General features: G+C 31.5%; 1 protein-coding gene across 1 annotated transcript; it reads left to right on the top strand.

Annotated features, from left to right (window-relative positions):
• Positions 1–8,494: 8,494 nt before the first annotated feature.
• MS3_00005252 (uncharacterized protein) lies at positions 8,495–21,719 on the top strand. Its single transcript, XM_051213280.1, has 8 exons — positions 8,495–8,721; positions 11,542–11,683; positions 12,765–12,949; positions 13,839–14,021; positions 14,750–15,550; positions 16,969–17,586; positions 18,526–18,806; positions 18,924–21,719. Exons 1-8 carry the CDS (start codon positions 8,656–8,658, stop codon positions 20,170–20,172), a joined length of 3,525 nt encoding a protein of 1,174 aa, XP_051069244.1. The 5' UTR covers positions 8,495–8,655; the 3' UTR covers positions 20,173–21,719.
• The last annotated feature ends 4,534 nt before the right edge of the window (positions 21,720–26,253 follow it).

Genomic DNA, 26,253 nt, shown 5'->3' with positions numbered 1-26,253 from the left:
TTTGTATTCTGATTTGAGAGAATAGTATAATATAGTTGCATATTTAATTAGTTTCACTCGAGTAAATAAGTGTTGAAATTGAAATTTATGAACTGTTTAATTAGACAATTAAGATAATACTACAGGTTTAATATATCTACGAATCATACTACTGAATATCTGAATGAGTAGTTATGTTTGGCCTATCTGTACGTGTGTATTGAATACTGTAGATCAACATAAGTGATTTAAAAAAGTAATAAGTAGCTGATTATTTGGTTACATTCTATGTAGTGAGAAAGTACTGAACGATCTTAATAGTATTTTTTATCTTCATACCTAAATTATTGAGTTTATTTAAAGATAAATGATCGTTCCGAAAATAGATGTCAAATCCTAATTGACAAACAACGGTGAGTACTGAATTTATCAACAAATTAACACTGAGGTAAATGAAAGGACTGTTTTACATCATCTCCAGTAAATAGACTAACATTCACTGAGGTGTAGGTAAATTTAACTTAAGTTTTATCAGAAGGGGGTTTGGTGGAGATTTTAAAAATTTAGTAGTTGAATTCATGAGTCGATTAAAGCTGACCCACAATGGAACACCTGCAAACACTGGAAGGTTGTTTCGTCCTAGCATGGGATTGCTCAGCAACACGCATCCATTATCCCTCCCGAGGGATTCGAACCCAGAACCTATCGGTCTCGCTCGCGAACGAGAACAGTTTTAAATGAAATCATTAGTTTACTCTAAGTGTCATGATAATAGTTTAAAGTAGAGAAATTTTACACGATTATTGTACTCAATAAACAGTTTGATATATTAAAATATTTTTTAATGAATAGCTTTTTTATAAAAGACTATCAAAAGCAATGCGAATCACAAATGTAGTGACACACTGATAATAAACAATTGGATTTACTTATTCAATAAAGCAGCCTAACCAATATTTGCATCTTATGGATATTAACTACCTAGAGGGAAATTGAAGTATCCTTATTTTCTGAAACCACTAATTTATCTATAATTGTTTTTTATGTATATTTCAGTGTATCTCATCCCGACATAACTAATTAAAAGTACTAGTTTAAATTTAGGGCTTGAAACTGAATCTTTAAAAAAAATCATCTACTTTCTAATACCCATTACTTAAATAACTGGAAAAATGATTGAAAATGCTGAATGTAAAAGACGTAGCAAAGATTGAAAACATTACCATTAACCTGAGTGATTTTACACAAAACTTCTTTGTGTGTGTGTGTATGTCACAATTCAAAATATGAATGTACTGAACCTTAATACATATATGTTGTAGTTTCAGCAATAGTTTTATATTCAGTAAATATGATTTCATCAAAGAAAACCTGTAAAAGTTTAATCATATTAACTTAAGGAGAAAGGATAATATTCAAAAATAATAAAGAATAATGATTAATTGCCAATAAAATTATTTATACGGAAGTTAGAATATAAATCATGAAAATTAGTTCATCTAGAAGAAGAACAACAACAGCAAACAGGAAATATGTTTCATTACAATCTAGATTTAATTACAATTAACTTTTGTCAATGGGTGATTAAAGAATATTAAGAATCGTCAAAGAGATTTATGAAGTGTAGAAATTGATGTTTATAGAGTTAAATAGTAAATATGAATCCTGCAAATTAACTAAACTTGGAAATATGCAACACTGGATTCAAACTCATTGATTTGAATGTAGAGTACTTAATAAGGGATTTAAATATATTATGTTCCTTCATGTATGATACAAATATATTCACACTGTTGAGAAATCTCAAATTAATACAAATGAACTATTCATCGATTCTTGCTTTTCAACAGTCCTTTAGGTGATGTCAGTTCATAATGAAAGGTCTTTTTAGATAGTTTCATTTATTCGCGAGTAAGTGTGAATGTAAATAAACCTGATCATTTCATAACATTCAAGTTTATCTCCTTTTTTTAAATATGTTTTATATACATGATGATATATTTCTGTCCATATTCATAGATAAGCCAGTAACACCAAACTATTGAATCCTCAATAAGTGCGAGAATGGTTTTTATCGACAGAATACTTTTGTTTCTTAGTAACTTCACTCAAGCATGTATTTGATTTGAAAATAACGACAAAAAGCAATCAATTATATTAGTCTAAAAATAAAATATCTAAATTTAGATTAAATATGATTATATTGAAATAAATAACTTTTGTTCTAGACTCTTCAGTAGCTATTCAGTTGAGACTAAAGTTTTTATTTGATACATAACTTTATATTAGAAATAATTTGATAATTGAATTCATGAATCGATCTACACTAGGACATCATTGAAAACCTGAATGCACTGGACAGCCGTTTCGTCCTAGTACGGGACTCCACCCACGATCCCGCACGTCGGATTCGAACTCAGTCTCGTACGCGAACGCTTACCCTATAGACCACTGGGCCGGCTTCTAACGGTGTTAATGTCTTACCCCAACCAATCCACGAAATTATGCGACCATCTTCCATTGTCTGAGGTAGATACCTGTCTCTACCTGACACAGATTGGACTCCATTGGTCAAGTCTTCTCACTAGAACTCCGAGAATAACCTCACGAAGCTAGTCACTAGTGAGAACATGGTAATTATCAGTACGGAATTGTGGAGATTGTTGAGTTTTTGATTGAGTTCATGAATCGATCAATGTTAGACCACTGTTGAAAACCTGGAAGCGCGTGAGCACGAAGTTCTCGGGTTCTAGTCCTGCGCACGTGATCGTGAATGTGCACTGCTGGGGAGTCCTACAATAGGACGAAATGACCGTCTAGTGGTTCCGCGCTTTCAATGGTGGTCTAACATTAATCGACTCATGATCTCAATCAAAGACAAATGATCATTTTATAGAATGGTGAACATGATTAAAAGAAGTCAAATTTTTGTTCATATTCCAAACAATTTAATTGCATTCGTTTAAACTGTTTACTATTACAGTAATTTACTAGTTTTCTAAAATAACTTTACATAATGTGTATTGACTATGATTTTCCTGTTTTTTTAAAAAGGCAGTTTTTCGTTAAACTTTATCTGAGCAAGCAATTATATTATCTTTAAGTTATTCAGAACAATTTTAATGGTTTATGTTAAAATCTATTTTAGTTGACCCATTCTACAGTGTAACCGTAATCTAGTACTGTACAAAATTACCATATCCTTTATTTGACACGAGTTTGACAATTATATTCAGCATAACGTTATATCCTTCACCATCAATTAGGCAAAGCTCCACAAAAATATCTATGTAGAAGCTAACTAGTTTTTGTGTCTTACTCTTCATGTGAGCCGTGCTGATACTGTACAGTTGTCCCAACCGAGTCAGATGAAAACTTGAGAATTTCAAGCATTTCAACCATTAAACCATAATCCTACTGTCTTATCATACTCAGAAATGTCCCCGGAGTTGCTCTCTTTTTGGAATCAGTGTTTGTTGAGTAATTAAAGGTTATTAACCTTGTAGTTTTATGAGTATGTTTGATAACTTAGTACAAAGTTATCGATGAATACGATAGTCTAGTTTAGGATCGAACTTTAACATCTGTTTCCCTTACCTTATCTTTCAATATAGTATAAAAGAATTTTACAAACAGACAGACTAGTAAAGAATAAAATTAAGATATTTAAGGTTTCATAGGCATTGATTGATATGATTGCCACTGGTACAGATCAGTTAATAAGAATACATTCTAATCATAATACCCATCATGTTTGTGATGTAATTATCGAATATCTTCCTAATTTGTCATTTTGGAGTATTTTAATTTAGGTGTATTATTACATAAGTGATTTCTTATTTTGTTATGTAAGTCTAAAGTCTTGTTTTGTACTTTTGAAAGATTGACTATTCAAATTGTTTTGTATGATACACTTAATTTAGTGTTAATGTACCAAAAACAGATCAAGCAAATTACTTACAAAAGGAGGTTAAGAAGTAGGGATTTACAAATTATCAATATGACACTTAGACAATTAACTTGAAAGTTTGTCAATTAAAATAGACTAAATAATTTATAGTGAGAATAATACACAAAACCGTTTGGAACAAAGGAAATTTTGATGATGTATACTTTTCAGAACACTTGATAAATAATTTTTTATGAATTAATCTTCGTGGTGTGACTAAAACTGGATGAACTCGGTGATAATTGACTGAGTAATATTATGTTATGAAAGCTAGCAAGTAGAATTCAGTATGCACTGATTGTCTAAATGAGTGGTTGTTCCGTGCATGAGTCAAAATCTCTTCACCTTACTGCTTTATTAATTAAGATGTCAAGTTGCGATATCTCCCTTTAACATCTTGATAATTCGTTGACATCATTTTTCGTTATCTCTTATGCCAATTATTCACAGTACAAAATTGACTATTAGTTGTTAACTTATGGTAATATTATTACGATATCCTGACAATTTTATTTGTTAAATACCTGTCAGCTTTTCAGTTCAGATCCAAGATTTATATGTTGAAATCTGTGATCATCGTCAGTACAGATCCGAAACTATTTTCGTTTCAGACAAATAAATGAATAGTCCTCAAAGGACCATAACCTGGTAAAATTGTTTTAAGGTGTCTAAGTTATCTGCCCTTTAAAATAACTAAACAGACATTCAAGTATCAATATAGGGTTGTGGAGATTGCTCAGGTTTTTAATGGGACCAGGAATCGATCAATGTTAGACCACTGCTGAAGACCTGGAAGCACTAGACGACCGTTTCGTCCTAACATGGGGCTCATCAGTAGTTCGCATCCACGATCCCTCACCAAAGCGACTCAAAACCAGGTCCTTCGGTCTCACGCGTGAATGGCTAACCTCTAGATCATTGGAAGATGATCGCGCAATTTCGCGGATTGGTTAAAGTTAGACATTAACACAGTTGGATGTCAGCTCAGTGGTCTAGAGGATATGTGTTCTCGTGTGAGGCCGAAGGTCCTGGGTTCGAATTCCTTTGGTGAGGGATCGTGGATGCGTACTATTGAGAAGTCTCATATTAGGACGAAACGGCCTTCCAGTGCTTCCAGGTTTCCAATGATGGTCTAACATTGATTGATTCATTATCTCAATCAAACACGTTCAAGTAATCGGATGTACTCTATCACGAAAAATAATAAACTTAAAACTGGAAAATAAGAATTGATTAACCTGTCTTGAAATTAACAGTGAATTTTTTTGTGTTATACCAAACATATTTCATACGCAGCATGGGGGTGAGTTTACACTCGTGTATTTTAGACCAGTACATGTTGTAAACAAATGTCTGAATTTCAATCAAACTAATCATTTCAACATGAAAATGAACTCAAGAAAATCATGAAATATGCATATGTCTACATCCTTAACAGAAAGCGGGTTAGCCAGAGGTTAAGTTAAATGGTTAAAAGGAACAAATATTTATAGATACCCGTATGCTGATGACCTTTATGAACTGTGCTCTGAAAAATGCGGATATTTTTTTGGTAATAGTTATGTAAGAATTTTAATGTGTCATGTCTAGTTTCATTTTAAAGTTGATCGTTTAAAATACCAATTCGTTAGTGTAATGAAGAGTTGTACACCCATAACTGGAAAAAGTCAAAAGTCAAAATAATTTACAGACCAACAGATCCACGAGTTTAGTTCCAAATAGAGCTATAACACTGAATAACTGACGGCTTCTAAAACAATAGATAATTATTCATTATTTTCTACCTTCTACTGGCCGTTAATTATCATTAAAAATTTTCCTCAAATTATTTTGCAATATGAATTCAATTATTGAAAATCAAATCACTTTTTGAATGAATTCACTGATAATTCAACTGGTTTCCAGTTTATTCTTCATTTTCATACGAATATGGTGGGTACCAACATATTTTATTATGTGGGAATTATATTTTTAATCCTTTTTATAACGATGAATTCGAGAACTGCGAAAAGTTAAACTCTTAATCTGATCTACTGAAATTGTTTTTTCCTGAATAATTTTCCAGAAACATACGTGTCATAAAATGTTTGGGTTCAACTAAATCAGGCGTGAGACAGTTATTACCGATGATAAATATTGATGGCCACACAACACTTTGCATCGACTGAAGTTTGAAATGTGACAAACCATATTCTACTCCAGTATTCGGAAGATAACTCGCTTACAACGAGAAATGAATTCTTTGAGTTTGACCCGCTACGAAGTCGTGGTTCAGAACTGTTAAGGTTTTTTACTGGGACAATACATATATCTAGTGTTCCCTTATCCGCAATGGTAGATTGCTTTGTTAGTCCATGATGGAAACTGTTTTCGATCCTAGAATTCCATATTAAACAATAAGAATCCGAGTAAATTGAACTAAAACAAACTTCACTTCTACTTTCGATTACTTTTAAGCTTATTCTGTACATTTTTTTTATGATTTATATGTAAATATTTAGTCTTAGAATCCTAGGTGAGAAATAAATAAAAATTTGGCTTATTTTCTTCCCATGAAGTTTAGTAAGCATCTTGTCCTTATTTATGTATTTCAAGACCTGCTTCTATCAACTGTAAAAAAAGTATAGTCTTTGTTAATATATGCGGAGTTGATGGTAAGCAATTCGACAGATATTTAGCAATAATGATGGATTTGTTACTTTAAATGTATTCAATTTGTTGAAAGCATGCATTTAAGCATCCCAGAGATTTATCGATAAACTTGACTATTTCTGTACACAAACAAATATTAGTCCCCGACTAATACTATTTTCTCCTTTATCAATGATCCGACGATATGGATACAACGTTTGAAGGAGCTAAATATCTCTATCTGGAGATTCTGTCTCATTAAGTATAGTTACTAGTTTTAAAACTCAGGTTTACTATAGCACTCAGTGTTAAACATATTTTGAAGGATGTAATGCTCACCTACTTTTTGAGCTAATTGTTCAAAGAAATTCGAATAAGCAATATCTTTTCCATCCGTCTATGAATAGATATTAACAGAAATTTACTAGAAAATGAAAAAGCACATAACAATGTTTCTGTTCAACACCAACTACATGCATTAAATCACTTAAATGTCAGTTATTCGTATGACCTCCATCACAATGATACCAACGTATTAGAAAAAGTATAATATTTTCAGTAGTCTAAAATTTTATTTTTGTTTCATTTTGTTGAAAAGCAATAAAGATTGTTCACAACATATAAACAATAACACAAGTTAAAATCTGATTTATTTCAAATACAGTTCGCGTGTATTTTTAACATGTGAACGAATATACTTATCTAATTATAGTGCTAATTACTGAGTGATGTAAACTGACTAATCATAAAAAACTAAGAGACACTGAAATCCAGTTTTGTCTCACTTCGTATCCGATCATAGATGAAATGTCCACATATTTTTTGAACAAAAACATTGAATTTTTTTGCAATATAGTGAGGTTCATTTTGATTGGATTTGCCAGGTAACTTCACGTTGGTTGACTTTACATTTCATGATGAGTAAATAAAATTTTGGGGAATCCATCTGGCAAGTGACTAATAGTGACCAACTGATGTAATTCCATTTGAGAAACCTAGAGTACCCGTCTATACTGTTGTAGAGTCTCAGGCTGGGTTAAAATTGTCCTCCAATAAAGCTGCTTTTTCTAAAGTTCTACAGGTACTTTCAGTTTTTAATGAAAATTATTTCTAAAATCCATTATTTTTCTCAAAAACTAAAACTAGTGACACGGTTATAGGCCTGTTTTTCCTTTATTACCCTTATCAATAATTATCATTCATTTCTAGTTGTCTGATATGGTTACTAGTGATGATTGATGATTTTTTAATGATCACCTTGTACAGCTGATAACCTTTTAACTAATTTTTTTCATTTTGGCGAATATTACGAATGGAATATATTGGTGAATACCTTGATATTTTTTGGAAAATGAGTAATGTAATTGAAGGCTGTTTCTTTTCCTTATCTGTAAAATACTTTAAAATTCATTTTTAAAACAAAAAATAACTAAAAGCTAAGTATTTGGGTTTTTACAAGATAAAACACAATTTCTAACACTGTTAAAAAGACTAATCCCAACCAATAAAAAGATTTCAAAAATCTTTTGAACAGATTATATGATTACAACCATTTTTACATGTTTCTACATGGCTTCTGTGATCAACTATATTAGATTTCTAATGGATGCTCGTAAACGAGAAGGTATGAAAAAAGTATGGATGTCGACGTTTTCCCTACCCATTGTTCTATAACTTTACACAGTTAATCTCAATGGTCAAAGAGAATGTAAATTTGTAAATTTTTATTCAATTACATGATAAAATTGAAGTAATCAGACAAAATAGTTGATTGACCAATAAAAAAACACCCAACTAATCAGCCATTAGAAAATTTCACTGAATTTACTATCATTATGATTGGTCAATTTCTTTTAAGATGATGATTGGTCAATTGAAGTCTGAGTCTCGTGTAAGTTTAGTATATGATATTTGATTAATTATTGATACCAACATCTACTAGCCAGTCGCCTGACAAACGGGTTGATACTCAACATTTGACACCGCTAATCGTAAACACTAAATGTGTTGTTACAGTTAGTGGATTCAAAAAAAACTTTGGATTTGGATTTACAACTATTGGAATTATTAGCTAATATACTTATTCTTATTATACAATGACCACCTATCTCGCATGTAACAATGATAACCAATACCCAAACTCAGATGATAATATTTTACATGTAAGTCTAATGATTAGAAGTGCATTAAACATTTCATAAATATTTATGTAATATTTTTGTGTGTAAAAACATCAAGAAACCTGATAATCAGTAACATTTTGATTATATAGTCAGTGGTTTAATACTTTTGGAAAGATGAGTGTTCAAAGATAGTGTAAACGAATAAGACAGATAATTATAACATATAATCGTCAATGAACGTCTGAATACTCCGATTTAGCAATAGAAGTATAATTTGTAAAATATGAGACAAAATCATTGGAAATTTGACCGCGGTAATAAAGCTACTGGAGTAGATCCTGAATGACTAAACCCTCCGACTTTTCATATTCGAACCCTGTTCCACGTACTTTGGCTTAGGACGCTGGATAATATCACTATATCTTGTGTTTACAATGTGGATCATAACCTAGTACCCGAATAAGTGTTCAGTAAATGAGTCAAATAAGTAAAGATACTGAATCATGTTGAGGACGTATTTAACCTTCATTGTCGTCAATGTCTAAGAAAGATATGGGATGTGTATAGCTAATTTCCCGAATGCCTAAAGTTTAGTTCAGTTTCTAGATAAAAATTCTTATTTCTCATGACCTGGAATATATGAAATATGGTTTTAAATCGGTTCAATAATTTTGAAATATAACCATTCTAAATAAAAATATATCCTAGCAATTTTCACCTATATTTTATTCACATAAAATACATACATGAAAAAATTTCTCGTATTTAGACAATGTATGATATACTGGATAACTGAAGTTGTGTGACCTCACGATTTCAATATCTAGGTTAACTAAGTAGCACAGCAACAAACGTGTAAATTGCTGTGTAGTTTGAATGAATTTATCAAATGTTATGATGCAATGTAATATGTAGCCGGTTAAAATGTCTCGAAATCAGTTGAATTAGTCATTTAGTTATATACATACATATGAGTGGGCTTGTTGTCATGTCGTTATTGCTGAACTGGTTAATGATAGTGTCTTGTCAATTCAGAATTCGAGATTGATAGGAAAAATGCTGAGGCATTTATAGACTCACATATAACTCGACAACTATTAACTTGCGGCTTTGTTGTTACTATTCTCTGATAACATTCATTTTAAATTGTCACCAGAACATGTTTCTGTTAGTGCATCTTCCCATTTTATTGTTCACTCAATACATACCGTTACAACTTGTGGTTATGGTACTTGGTTTTTAATCATAAGATCAATATTTGTAATCCCTTGATTTCACTTGATATTCAGATTCCAAGCATTAGAAATGCGATTTAGGAGCTGGAAATCATCAGTTCAGCTCGAAATTGAGTACATGAGTCATTGCACGATTATTATTCTGGAACAAAGTCAAGAAAAGGATGTTTAAGATTCATTCATACAACTTTAGTGAATGTATCTAGCAACCTCACATTTACATAACTTATAGTCACCAGCTATAACCCGATATAATTCTCACTATATCCTTTGCAAGCTCTCCGTCAGTTATTTCACTGACCCTCCCTGAATTTTCGTCTTTGATATATTTTATTACTGTATGTTTGGCGTCTGGATAATAAACATTTTTTCAACTAAACACTTATTACTTGAAGATTTATATGTCGGATAGTATCTTTTACGCGAAACCCCGATCAATAGTGTCCAGAAAAACCTAAATGAAAATCAAAGACCATACGTTCACTGAATACAGATGTTGTAAAATACACTCATCTGATATGATCATAATGTGAAAATTTTGTTGTCTCTCTCTCTCATATATATATATATATATATATATATATATATATATATATATATATATATATATATATATAATATATATATATAAAGTACATTTATCATTTTGATAATGGAAAGGACTTGTAATGCATAGAACGTTTTGTATGTATGTACACATAGTAAAATAATCAACATTCAATTTCGATGCGGAAATAACAACGACTGAATGAACATTAAGGATAAATATTAATATGTTGATATCTGATTATCAGATCGTAGTACTTAATGATACATTTTCAGTAATCGAATAACTTCACAAAATAAATTTTAATATGAATGAATTAATAATCCATTTTTAAGGAAAGAAACCATATCAAGATAATTGAATTTTTTATTAGGATCTTCAATACAGAAAACTGATTATGCACTAAAACTTTTCCAGACATCGATTGACATTTAAATATATAGATATTGAAGTAACTATCGTATGTTTGTATAAATGTACTGATTTATACACTTAACATTCCGCCTTAGTTTTGAAAAAAATTAGGTTTGTCAATAATATCTGGTTATTCCAAGTATAAGAAAATGAAATAAGGTTGAAAAAATTGGGTCATCGTTTAATTTGTCGATGTTTATGATATTTCTACGCCGCTCTTGAATATATTTGGTCCACATGTCAAAATCTTATTGATACAGTTATCAATTGATCTCTGTATGAACATTATAAAACTATCCTGAAACAACAGATCATTCGGTGCAATTGCAATTATCAGGATACGTAGTTTAGACATTTTGTACTACAGTAGTTCAGCATTCAACCAATAATATATCAACAATGAAGTCATCGTACTAAGTTGTTAAATATACATTTTACAACTAATAAGATTATAGATTTTCTTAAATATTTTGGATCTTATAATATTTCTCTATCCAACACTACGTAGGTTAGTCGAATATATTTATCGAGTGGTCAGGTTTAATAAATTGCTTGCTCCAACTCAGTCAATTAACTGTCACTCTTATGCTTGTTATATGCATCGAAATACGTGTACTCCCGCCTAACATGAGTATTACTTATCTTTCTTCGGTAATATTTTAGGACAATCATCGAAGTAATCAGTATGAGAATAATAATAATTCCGATCAGATTTCTGCGGATTTAAATGGAAACAAACAAGGAATATCCTTAGAAAAATCGATTTTTAAAGAATCACATAATACTATGGAAAAGTCATCAGATGGTAAGTCTATTTGATCAATAATAAATAATATGACCTTTAGTCGTGAGAAATATTTTTCCTTATCGTGTTTAACTTGACAAAATGATTCATAACTATTTGTTATTCAATGATATTTTACCCATAAACAATTGAAACTGTTACATCATCACTAGTCATGATCTTAAGATAAAATAAAAAAGAAACTTGAGTTGAATTACATAAATATAACAATGATGTTTTAACTTGTAACCGAAAAGCATTTTGTCATACGAAGAAGAAAACGATGGTATGTACACTTACTGGTAAAATTATTCGGATAGTGACATTTTCATTTAGGGTGCACTGGTAATAACTATGGTGTCATTATTATATCAGACACCAAAATCAATATTTAACATACCAAATCTAATTTAATGACAAGAATCTTAGTTAAATGTGATCGATTGTTACTTGTTCATCACTTACATCTTATGTCTGCTTTCATTTCTTTATTTAAGCTCCACCATAAGAAGTTGTCTGCTAAGTCTAATGACGATAAATTTCGTGTGATACGCATAATTCACTACAATTTATTGATTTCGGACTCACCTATATATATATATATATATATATATATATATATATATATATATATATATATATATATATATATATGTATATATATATATATATATAATCTCTATTTGTAATCAGTCATATAATTCAGTGTCTGAATGCTAGTGTAACCTAGATATGAAGATTTGTTTTTGTTATATAAGACAAAAAATATTTTATCCACTTTTTTCGATGTCCAAGTTCATTTCCGTAGTTTGCTATTCTTTTTTCTTCAATGTTTGTTTTCCATCACTTCTTGACATCGGTCGAGTGTTTTTCATTTCTTAAAAAAACACTTGAGGTCAAACTGTATGTTATTACCTTTCTCTAAGAAAAAATGTTTTTTTGAACACGTGGTTATCATTTCAGTTCGATCTCTACGTAATAAAGGTAAAGTCAGTTTTGTTCTCGAAATCTTTTTTTGAACATCATTCTCTATAGAAGAACAAATTACCAACTATTTTACGGTTCTTTACCTTAATCTATGCAATTATATAATTTATTATAGGTTGTATAACAGAGCTTCAAAATTCATTACAACATTACAAACCATCTACAGGAATGCATCCATTTGATGAATCTGAAAATTATCTTCGTGATGATATACAGTCATTATTTCAACGTCACACTCAAATTGTTCAACGACTAGAACAACTTGATAAAGAGCTACTGACATTGTTACATGAAGAATGGGTAAGTAATAAACAATGTATTCATGACTATTCGTGAAAATTTAACGTTTGTCAATCAAAAAATTGAATTCTTGGTTTTTTTCCTGAATGTCTGTAACCACCTGACAAATGAATATTTTTGTAGCTGGACATTGGTGATAATGATAAACGTTATTTTATTTGACATAAAAAGATCACGAATACTTAAAGTGCGACAACTATTTTGTTTATACCACCTTTATAACCGAAAGATCATAAATCCAGTTAAACCAATAGTTATAAATAAAGGAGTTCGGGTTGGGAATTTCTTTGCCATTACAGACCCTTATCTAAATAGTAGTTACAAATCAGCTAAACTTGATCAATTATTTAACTTTATTGCACATGTCTATATAGAACAACTTGTAATGTAGTTGCATCACGATTTATATAAATTATGTCAGATATTTTACAAATGTAGAATTTGGACACTATTTTCAATACATTCATTGAGGTTTGCTGTTTGTACATTTAACATGTTATCACAATAGGGATCTGTGAAGATTTTAGTAATTTTAATAATTGAATTCATGAGTCAAACTAAGCTAGACCACTATCGAAATCCTGGAATCACTGGACGGGCGTTTCGTCCTAATATCGAACTCCTCACCAATGCACATCCGCGATCCCTCACCAAATACTCAAACCCCAGGACCTTTGGTCACGCGCGAACTCGTTCACACAACATTTATGATATACAGAAAGCAAATTTTACTGCATTTTACTTTTTTTGTGTTTTTATAACTGAACAATCATACAAAACATATTCTTACCATTTCTTTTAAATGTTGGATTCTCTTGAATATTAGATTTCATTTCATAAGTAGAGTTTTAAGAATAATATAATTCAATTTTCTTTCTTTTTTGAACAGTCAATTACTGGAAATGTACCGTCAGACTATGAATCTTTAAGCATGAAACTTGGTATATACAATAAACCTGTAAAGAATACATCATATCCTTTATCACATGTACTAGTTCATAAAGCAAGTACAGTCAGTATGAAACAAGAATATTATGAATTTCTAAAGAAAAAGAAGAAATATTTAACTATTGTAAGTGTTCGATTATTTTATTTTTCATTATGAAGTTTTCTTATAACATATGACCAGTTAGCTAAATTGAAATTCTCCACTGTTTTCTTTTCTTGTTATGATTGTCCGTCACATGGAATAAACACATTTTTCTTCTTACATTTATCCATTATATACATTATCATAAAAATTAGATTAAATTATTAATTGTACAGTCGTTAAATAACAAAATTAAAGCAAATCGGAAATATCCATAAATGATTGTATTCTGTAGCTGTTGACCTTCTTGACCATTCAACGATAATCTTACTACGTGAAAATTTCTTGACGATCAACTTCATAAGGCTATTAGGTATTTTATTACAGTTCATCTTGTTTATACAACTTCAGGACTGAAATGTTCTATTTACAGTAGTTCTCTTCTGTTGTTCTGAAAGGATAGATAAGTGAAATTAGTCATGCTAGCTGATAAATATTTATGATATTCAGATACATTAGAAATGTCATTGCATTAGACTAGAGCATGTTAACCGCCGTAAAATTTCATTTTTTTTTATCACTAAAAAGTAAATTGTCTATTGTCTTAACATAAAGTTGAATCGAATTTAAGATGTTGTTGCTACTTGGACATAATTTATGGTTCAGTTAATAGTGTTCTGTTTAGTTTTGATTTATTACGAAAATGTTTCCTTTTACGTTACAATTAATTGGTAAAATTCCTTTTATCCTTCTTTTTACATTCTATATAGGCTACTAATAAACCAACAGAAAATGCTTCAGTAGAATTTGAATCAACTAAAATCAATTCAGAAATCGATAATTTTTCACTTCCAAATGACGAAATTATCAAACGTCATCAAAATACAGCACAACGTTTAGTTGAAGCATTTGGTCGTAGTATTAGTACTGAATTATTGTTACCAAATGAAAAGTTATATAACGTTATTGATTTAACTGATAGATGCTCTAATTCAAATACTTCTATTCACGATTATAGTTCTGGGCATTTAACTTTTGATAAACGTCAATATTATAAATTTAAAACGGATATTCATTTAACTCCATCAGATTATCATCACTTAAATCATGTAACATCAATATCTGATTACAGTTCATTCCTATCAGCTGACTATTCACCAACAATTTCTCTTCGAAGTGATCACAGATCAACTAAAAATGGTATGAATAATACTAATAATAATCAAGAAATAATATCCAATTACCCTAGTAATTTATCATCAAATATTAATTGTCATAATCACTCTGACAAGAACATTGAATGTCTGGAAGATGAAAAGTTTGATAGTGATTTAAGATTGAAAAACTTGGTAACCGAAGATTTAGTTGAAAATAATCAAGCTACACAAATAGACAGTGATGTTCACGATGAAAAAGAGGAAGATATTGATCGTGTAGCCTATGAAATTGAATTACGACGACTTGAAGTTGATTTTGCAGTTATATCACAATTATATGCTGTGCATAAACAAAGAGCAAAAGAGACGAAATTTGAATCATATAAAATTGCATATAAATCTAATTCTAAAAAGGTAATTTCCACATCAATACTTACTGTTACTGTTTTATTGCGTTACATAGGCTTCTTATATAACTAATCTTTTGTAACACTCGTTTGTATGTTGAAAAGAGCTAACTGTGTTGATTCTATTTTAATATCTCTGTGATTATCATCATATAATGTATTCTGCTGTCATCTAGTTCTGTGATTTAGTGACTTAAATAGTCAACAAACGGTGTACGTAACTTTGTTTTTTTCGGTGGTGTTACTATACTTTATATTACTGTCTATTTATTTAAACACATTGGTAAAAGGAGGCACCAAATATATATGTGCCACACTTCGTTGTTCGATTTGTGTGAGGGCCGGAATACTGCCTAGGTGCCCAAATCTATATAGATGGTTTTTTCAGGTGACCAAACCCCGAGCCTTTGACCTAGAGGTATAATCCACAAGGCAGTGGAGCAACGTTAGCAGATGCAGTCCCATGGTAGCCTGTGACCAACAAGAGGTCCATACACCACTTGTTTTCTCAGGATCCTAGAGCCTATATTCACCATTGATTTCCAACTCTGCCAAGTGGATCCTTCATATCCACCAACCCGGTAAAAGAGTCGGACATTCTCTTTTCGTCTTCTTATTTAAGCACTCCGCGAACCAAAACGTGGCATCAGTGCTTGAGGTCACTAACTTCTGGTCTGAGCCATGTCGGTACATGTAGATTACGTAGTTGGGGTCCGCGTGACTCGTAACCAATAGTTGGATACTCTGGGTGTCAGTGCTGAGAATCGGTCAGAATGGCGTCGGTGTATACAGTCTTTATCTTCCCTTAAACTATGAGATTAAAATCGCTTCATTATCTTTCTTAGAACTAATTCTTTCTTCTTGTACTATGTCGTTATATGCAATCTTTCTTTTATATATTACCATCACTGAATTAACTACTTCTATGAATCTGGTGTTCATCTTGTTGTGCTAATGAGGTGTAGCAATTTAACCGATGCGTATATGTTCCTGGTCCTACGTTGTAGCTGACTGACCCCTCCGCGAGGAGGAAGTGAGTAGGATTTCCTTGATAGAGTCTGTATACACATGGCTATGTGAGAAGCGTTTCGAGAGGAAGAGTGAGCTCTCCACCCGCAACTATACTAGGGTATTTAGGGGCAGTTTATATTATACGATGCCTTTATTACGACTTTAAATAGATCATTTTGGTGAATAATATGATAGCAGTTGTTTAAGGTTTATACCTACCAGTAGTTCTAAACACATCTTACTCCTAATTATTGTTCGAATATGGATTTGTTCATTTCTACACTAGTCAGTGTTTTCTTCTAAGCATTCTATAGATTTTGAGAATTCAATGTGTTCTGCCATTTAACTATTCATACTTTGTCTCAATCAAATTTCATAATGAAAATTTGTTCTGATTTTATTATTTATTCCTAGTTGAAGGATATCACTCAACAAATGAATCATATAAAAAATATATTATTGTCAAATCAGCAATTGAATAAAAAGCAGCCTGTTATTTCAGTTGAGAGAAAAATAATACAAAACCAGTTTCTCAAGCGACGAAGAACATGGAATCCACTTAAACTTAGTTCTTCTAACTGGACTATAGGGAGCGGTGCATCACCTAGACGATCAAAGCTTGATGCAATAAAATTTCATGATATCTCCACACCGGTTACACCTAATACCACTACAAAAATTCCAAACAATTGTCTTGAACGTAAAAACAACATTTTTACAGGTGCCCCTCAGTCAACAAATGTGGGAAGACGGATACAACATACTCTCCCACGTCATAGTAAGCTCTGCTATGAAGAATCTTTCAAGTGTGAGAAATTGGTTGCAGAATGTCCAGTAAAACAAGTTATTGATGAATACTTTCATCCAGATCCTCTTACTACAATGAATGCAACACCAATTAAGCAAGATATAACAACTGAATCTAAATCCACCTCATCTAATTCAGTTTTATATCCTGTAGAAACTAGATATGTTACTGCTTTGAACAAAAGTTTCCATCATCCTTCTGATTCCAATACTACCAATCCTCCGGTGAGTTATAATTAACTGATGACAATTAATTTGCATGCCACAGCTATTTCATTATCTATTACAAATAATTTCAAAAGTAGTGGGGCATTTTGAATGTCGCTAAAAAACAAACTTACTTGACAGAAAAGTCCATGCAACTCATTAACTCGATCATCTACTTTCATTTCTTTCAAAGTAACATCTAAATGAAAGCGTACTGTATATGTAGTTTATGAGTTTATAAAATTACTGATCTCTTTTTCTGAATAACTATTAACATCTCATTCAATTTTAGTTTATATCACAACTGGAAACAAAGTTGAGCAGAATTGTAATGCAAATAAATGTACATGTACATAAAAAATAACACAAAACTGGTGAATAAATTATTTATTTTCACAGTTGAATTCAAGAGTCTATCCAAATTAGACTACATGACGGCCGTTTTGTCGTTATTATTTTTTAATAGTGGTTGACTTGTGAATTCGACCGTGAAAATACCACAATTCCCGATACTGGTAATAATCATGTGCTCACTGGTGACTAACTTCAAGATAGATGTCCTGAAGTTCTACTGAGCAGTCATGACAAGTGGAGTGCAATCCGTGTCGGAGAGACAGTTATCTACCTGTGAAAATGGATGAAGGTTTGCGCCATACCATGAATCAACTGAAGTTAGACATTGACACTGTTGGTTGCCACCTCAGTGGCCTGAAGGCTAAGTGTTTGCGCTCGAGAACGAATGTCCTGGATTCGAGTCCATTTGGTGAGGGGTCGTGGATGCGCACCCTTTAGGAGTCCCATACTAGGGCGAAACGACCGTCCGGTGCTTCCAAGTTTTCAATAGTGGTGTAGTTTGGACTAGTAAATCTGACTGAAAATAATTATTAATTGGTTTCCAGTAATTCTCAATGCGATGTGACGTTTTACTTATGAATTATTTGTTCTTTTTATAAACAGACATTAACCAGCGCTGTCGTTCAACATAAACTAACATCTCCAGATCGTACTGTACATAAAACGGTTGTTCATGATCGACGTCGAAAATATGTTAAAACATCCAAACGTTCACATTCATTATCATCAGAACTCTTCATTGTTTCTGTTGATGATACATGCAATCTTCCACATAGTCTACTGAACAAAATTGCTCGAGTTCGCTCTCTTCCACAATTCAACAATAATCAAAATTGTTCCAGTGAATACATGGATAATACAAAAAAGAAAACAGTCCATGAAAGGTAATAATAACTGTTAGTACTAATATTAATGCTTTGAAATGCAGAATATAATTTTAGGTTCTCAATCTATATTTTTTTCAACAAATTTATTTCATTTATTTCATCTTTGATTTTCAGTTATTCAGTTGATGGGAAACTTAAAAATCTTAAACGTCAACCACTAAGTGTAACGACACAGTCATCAGGTATTGGTTTCAACAATTCATCTGCTTCTGTTGAATACACTGACATACTTGGATCACCTAACTTGAATTGTGTTAAATGCATACCTAAAAAGACTACCTCATCAAATACATCCTCGTCCAACTGGTCGACTTCAGGTTGTTCATGTTTATCTTCACAGACAAACAATTCGTCTCCATATGAAGAAAGGGTTTTAAGAATAAATGAGGAATTACATGATGAGGAAAAACAAAAATCAAAACCCAAAACAACCGGCTCTGATGAATATTCTAATACACCAGCAGAAATTTGTTTAGAAGAAACAATTGAAAACAAGGTTATACTAAGACATATTGACAAAAGAGGAAGAAGAGTGCCTACTACTCTCATAGAAAATATTAATACACTACCTTTTGGAATAGCAGTTTCTGCCAGATGTATATGCAGCTGCTTCTCGGAACATGGTCATCTTATAGCTACTTCTGAGTCCCATATTTGTCAATGTTGTCATTCAAATAACCTTACCAACATAGATACATCAACAACACTCAATAAATCTGACTTTAGGACTATCAACAATCTCTCTACAGCACATGATGAGGGTAAAATAGCGTCTCTGCCATCTTCCATATGTTATAGTGAAGAAACACGATCAGTCAATACATCTGATGATGGACTTCATTCAAAGACCCATTTAAACTGTTATTCGTTGCAAACTCCAAAAAGTCATGATAAAAGTCAGGAGAACGAAGAACGTCTTATTTCGCAAACTCCTAATAATAACCCGGCTACACTTGTGAATTCCAGAAGTGCTCTTAAAGGTCGGTTAAGTTTAAAACCATTTTCTTTATTAAGACGTGCTGTTTCAAAAGTTACAACAAATTCAGGACGTCGTTCACTTAATGCAAACACACCTTTCACAATAAATAGAAAAAAGTGTATTACTAGCCCAGCAATATTACCATCTCTTGCCACAGAAAGACTAAAGGAGATAAACACTAGTAGTCTCACAAATGATAATACTGATATTTGTAGAAGACCTAAATGTTCATTTATTGAGACTCGTGATCCCTTAAGATACCAATCAAATTCTAGTATTTATACCACAACAAATAATAGCAATGTACGTCATTTTACATGGGCCAAAAAACTTCGACATTCAATACGTCCATCACATGTGCTATCAAATAAATGTGTAAACTAATTTCTAGAATACTTAATATTTTACACCAAGTGTGTACATACTACTTTGTCTTACCTGTGATCTGATGTTTAGATTAACTATTACTATAATTATGACAGTAGCTGAAACGTGATCATTTAGATTGTTAACAGATTTACTTTGTCATATGCAGTAAAATTGCATGTAATTGTTTCTTTTTTTGTAAATTGATTACTTATCTGCATATAATGTCCCAACTGTACATACAAAAAATATGGACAAAATTGAATATCTCTTTTGAGAATCGTTTATTGGTGTATGTAGAATTATTATATAACAAAAAATGATATGGATAGGTTGCATTCTACTTTTAAAGAAAAAACCATAGAGAATTGATTTAATTTAATCAACCTGACAATTCTTTTTATATTTTGATTTCTTTTCTATTTCTTTATTGAATAAATAAACAAAAGTTGTTCATGATTCAAATGATGAGTCTTTTCTTTGTTTTGCTTTAAAGTATAATAATGTATTGTCCCATTGAAACAGGTTGATCGTACATAATCGATCAAGTGTAAATATTTAGATAACAAACTGTCAGTATTTCGATGTTTGTTTTCTAAATGGTGATGTTGATAATGAATTCTTGATACCATTTACGTTGAACTATAAGATAACAGCTTCTCTCTACTAAATTTATCTGGATTCCCCGACTAAACACAAATTACACACCCGAGTTGGCGTCTATTTTCCTGGTCATATGTGCTATAATGTAATGATCAGACTTCAATTCAAATGCAGTTATTATTCGTTTATCGGACTTTATATGCTCAAGAAATGTGTTGTCATCAGCGACTAGAGTTTAGAAGAAGAGATCAAAATGATTTCTAGTGAGGTCCAGTATAGACTTGAATGAAAAATTCTTAAGTATTTGCTCCTAGTTATGTTTCGCTTTTGTACGTTCTATTCAAAATAGCAGTGTATTAAAACAGGAACAAAGTTGTTGGTAACTTTTGAAAAATTAATATTTTGATTTATTTAGTTACTAAGGCCTAAACGAACATCATTTTTGGTTGTCTGCGCCCAATTCATATCATGTATATTTATTATGTGTTAACGCGATTATTTGTGATGATTGTTCATGACCTATATAAGTTATATAATATTACTACTTCAAAAAATCAATAAGCTTGTATGTAGTGTATATATCAAACTAATTACGTAATTGCTAATACCAGATATTAACTTTTTGCAAACAACGATGGCCATTTTCAAAGTTTACAGCAAAATGCCAGACAGGTATGATGTAATATCACTTTGAAACTAGTCAGTTACGATAAAATTGCATGCACTAAAGTTAACCCGTAATGCTTACTACTAACTCTGAGCTAAATTTATTAATCGGGTTCATTAACTGTTCAACTACATATCGATTATTTCATATTAGTGCTGAAATTAACCATAATATTTTAACGAATGGATCTAGAGGTTAAGCGTTCGCGCTCAAGACCGATTGGTCCTGGGTTCGAATCTTGTGGGGCGGCGTGGTCATGGATGCGTAGTGTTGAGAATTCCCATACTAGGAACCGACTCACCAATTTAACTATAAAATTAAAATCTCCAAAAAGAGCCCTTCTGATTCTTTATTTCCTAAATAAATTTTAGTAGCTGTTTATCAAATGAGTGGATTTGTTCAAAATTCTTGGAAATCTGTTATAATAATTTGACAGGACTTTTTTGTATCATCAGACTAAGTAAATACTAAAAATTCAATTTAGGAGATTGATCAACACACGTCCACGTATATGAACACTATATTAGCATTGTAGTGGCTTAGCTTCGTTAATCAATAAACTTGATAACCGTTATCATATAAATCCCAACGGTGTTTCAAATCAGAAGGCAATAAGAAGCGAGGACTACAGTTTATTAGAGGATAACACAGATCACAAAGCTATAAGCACATCGAGCGAATATGAAGCAGAGCGACAAATATAGAGGTGAATTTTAAAGTCAAATCGAATCAACGCGCAGCTAGTCAAGGCAAAGACTATTAGTAGGATTCGAGTACATATATCATGGGAAACAGAATGATTCATTAAGCGATATTTAAGCCAGAGAGATACGTGTGTAGACTGTCATGTGGTCAAGCGTACACGTCTATACAGAGAAGATATTGACTATAATAGTACAAAGAAATATGCGAATTGTTACTGTTTGAAGAATATTGTTTGTTAAGTAAGTTAATTCAAGGGCTTAATAAAAATTAACCATACTGGAAATTGATTGTAGGAGAGTTGCTATAGCATATAACTAATCACGTAACTTATGAAATACATATTTGTAACAATATCTGTTAATATGTTCCAGGAAACATTATCTCTTAACATCAGTAGTATTTACTTTTAGTGTTAAAATATAATTATTGTAACTTGGGAAATGCACATTTAATCCATTTAACAGACGTAACTCTATCATTTGAAATATTTTTCACCTCCAGACTAATGGCCTATGGATAATACTAACACTATTGGCTTAAAGTAGTATAGTCTTCATTTTTTTAAAAGACTATATTTTGACTTGACTCATTTGTTCTGATGCATTGCTGATAAATTTTAAATCCATACAAATAGTTATTAGTTGTTTCTTTTATTTAGTATATAGACCCAACAGATTGGTAATATGAATGATTCTCATTTGTATGATCGGTATGATAGTTATCATATTAATGTAATTCTGTTCATTAATTAACGAGTTCAACATAGTCCATTGACACTATTTATTTTAATTTTCTATCGGAAACTTACCTAGAACTATACATTTTTTATTGTAAATATTTGTGGCGAAACACATACAAATTAAAGATGATCATTATTTACTTATTCATATCTGATCCGTACTTTTAAACGAACAGTTAATGAATTCATTTTAATCATCTTGATAATATGTATATTTACAAATATAACTAAATTGTAATAGTAACATTTCATTTCTAAATGATAGATTTACTAAGCATTTACCCCTCATCATTAATTATCATGAATTTAATTATCCTAATAGTGAATAAATTATTTTAATAAATAAATATCTGTTTAGGGGTGAAATTGTAGTAATTTCATTAGTTGAGATGAGTCAACCAGGTCAGTTGTGGGATAGTAACTCACTGATGACAATGGTGAATGTATAGCTCAATTTCGTGGATTAGTTGAAGTTAGACATTAACACCGTCGGATGCCGGCTCAGTGGTCTAGTGGTTAAGCGTTCGCTCGCAAGACTGGGAATGAGGAGTCCCACAATAGGACGAAACGGCCGTCCAGTGCTTCCGAGTTTTCCATGGTGGTTTAGCTTCGATTGACTCATGATTTCAACTATTGAAAAATATGTTTATTTTTCTTCTATATATATGTAAATGTCTACAAAGTATTCAGATATCTGTAATCATATATATTAATAATATGTTGTTGTGATATGAACTGAATGTAAAATGTGTTATGTATTTAGTGATACCTTATTTGATAACATTATTGAACATTAGTTATGTATATACTGCGAATAGTAACAATGTAAATCAATTATTACGACTTACGTATTTACTAATAATGATCTGAGATTAAGATGAAATTATACATATATTGCTAGGGTTGAAGCTATCACGAGTTCACTTAATCTGCGAACGAGAAACAAGACTCGGTGACCAAAGACCAGTAAGCTAGCTATTGGTGCGTCGCAGCCCCGCTAACTAGAGGGAAAAGTCCAAGCATGGAATGGGAAAGTATATTCTGCAAACATCCAGAAAGGAGCGATAACAACAAAACGTATATATACAGTACAAAACCGTCCTTGGGGAGAGATACCAAATAGCATACTAAAGGACGCAACGGACCCATAGCATTTAAAATATTTTCCAGTTGAAAATACGACATGAAGGTGAGATGAGCGGCCATAGCGACTCACGTGCAATTGAGTTTATTCTCACTTAACTCAGTTAAGCCCTTTTGCTAACTTAGCTAGCGGACAAAGTCATCCACACTATAACAACTTGTTGTACTTTTATCACTATTGTACTTGTATGAAATATGTGTGAACGTACATTGTTTACCGCCTACGCATATATTCATTCTGCCAACTTCATTATTAACTGCTTAATCTATTCGTTGACTCATCCATTTCCATATATATATATACATTTACACTTACTACTACTCACCACTGCTACTACTACAATCGTAGTTCGCTTACTCATTCGTTTTGCCTCTCTTCTGTGTGGTCCGAATTATCTGCTAAATAAACTGTAGTAGCTGCTTCTCTATACCTTCTGATTTTAAACACCGTTGAAGATTATATGGTAACAGTACGAGGGTGATTAATTATCAAAACACAGTCACTACACGCTCTTGGCGCGAAAACAAAGAAATTCATATTTTCTAAATAAAATTACAAAATTAGGTCCTTTCCCAAGTGAGTTCTGGGGATCTAACGTCCCCAATATATATATATACATATATGGTTACAGATATCTGAATACTTTGCAGACATTTACACACATGCAGGAGAAAAATAAACATATATATAAATAGTTGAAATCATGAGTCAATCGATGCTAGGCCACCATGGGAAGCCTGTAAGCAGTGCGCATCTACGGTCTCGCCCACGGGATTCTAACCTTAGCCTATCGATCTCGCACAAGGACGCTCAAAATCTAGACGACTGGGATGGGTCCTGTGTTCGAATCCTCTGGAGCGAGATCGCGGATAGGCACTGCTGAGGGGTCCCACGCTAGGATGAAACGACCGTTCAGTCCTTCCATGTTTCTCATGATTGTCTAGCTTTAATTGACTCGTGAACAATTACGTTGATATTTAACGTGATTTGAAAATAACAGCTGTTGCAACTGAAATTATTGCCTAATATAGTTGGTACGTTCATTCTTAGCTCCTATTGTTAATGAGTAAAACCTGATTGTGACTCCCTCAAAAGTTTTAGATACTTTATTTTAAAAGTCAACATGTGGAATCATTTATTAGTATAAGTACTATACAAGTACGTGTTTCCCAAACATTAATAATTGAGTATTCTCTTGTAATAATTAAACTCAAGCTATTAACTAACATGGCAACATTGCATAATTACAATTCTACCAGTCATTCATTATCACTTAGATAAATAACCCAATAAATATTCAGTACCTTGTATTTATTTACCTAAATCTTACTAATAAAAAAATACTAGTTTTACCCATCTCATCAGCAAATAAAAGGTGCTAATTTGTAGTTTGTTATCAAAGTGATCGATTCATTTCAAATATATCTTAAATAATTATTCATACTTGCATACAATGAGTCATTTCATTTGTTTCTTTTTACAATTCGGAAAGTAGGTGTCACTCACCTTTGAGAATGTCATACTGAAATTAGATGTTTTTTTTCTTCATTTTAATTTTGTCATATTAATTCAATTAGCTATGAAATTCCCCCCTCTCTCCCCCTCATACACACATACAGAGTACATATTTGTGTATGTATGCTATGTTTATGTGAATCACATTTGTGTCCATTGCTCAAATGAGAATTCAAATGGTGACCTTTTAAAAGATATTTCAATTTTGAGGACAAGAAACATAATTCTCCCATAGGTCCAATTAATATATATATATATATATATATATATATATATATATATATATATATATATATATATATAAAATGAAGATATCGATAATATTAATTACATAAAAAGGTATAGACGGTACAAAAATTAAAGAAATAGTTCAACCTAAGAACATAATGAATTATGAACTAGTTAGAATTAGAAAAGTACTTTTTATTCATTATTGACCTTAATTTAATTGATTTGAGTATAACTTCTTACAATCAGTGACCTTTGTATAAGAAAAATTAATTAATTTTTAAACCAAAAAAACTCTCACTATGGCACAACACTTAAACTTGCTGGTATTTTATTAAGGTTTGATTCGTAGCAATAATAATAATGATTAATTGAAGAACAATTTGTATATGTTTGTACAATCTAACGATGAAGTTCTGTTTCTTTCAATCACTAACATTCTTACATGTATGATTTATTTTCATATATTTTTGAAATGAATAAAAAAACTATTAGGCA

The sequence above is a fragment of the Schistosoma haematobium genome, chromosome 3 (genome assembly GCF_000699445.3).
Source record: "Schistosoma haematobium chromosome 3, whole genome shotgun sequence".
Classification (NCBI taxonomy): domain Eukaryota; kingdom Metazoa; phylum Platyhelminthes; class Trematoda; order Strigeidida; family Schistosomatidae; genus Schistosoma; species Schistosoma haematobium.
Note: the sequence above shows the minus strand (reverse complement) of the source record. Positions and strands in the feature narration are given on the sequence as shown.

What these genes read in the sequence shown, in the direction of transcription:
- MS3_00005252 (XM_051213280.1), top strand. Translation starts at nt 8,656, where the DNA reads ATGACCACCTATCTCGCATGTAACAATGATAACCAATACCCAAACTCA. An exon ending in CATTGTTACATGAAGAATGG is followed by an intron (nt 12,950 to 13,838) that starts GTAAGTAATAAA and finishes TTTTTTGAACAG; the next exon opens with TCAATTACTGGAAATGTACC. An exon ending in ATAAATCTAATTCTAAAAAG is followed by an intron (nt 15,551 to 16,968) that starts GTAATTTCCACA and finishes ATTTATTCCTAG; the next exon opens with TTGAAGGATATCACTCAACA.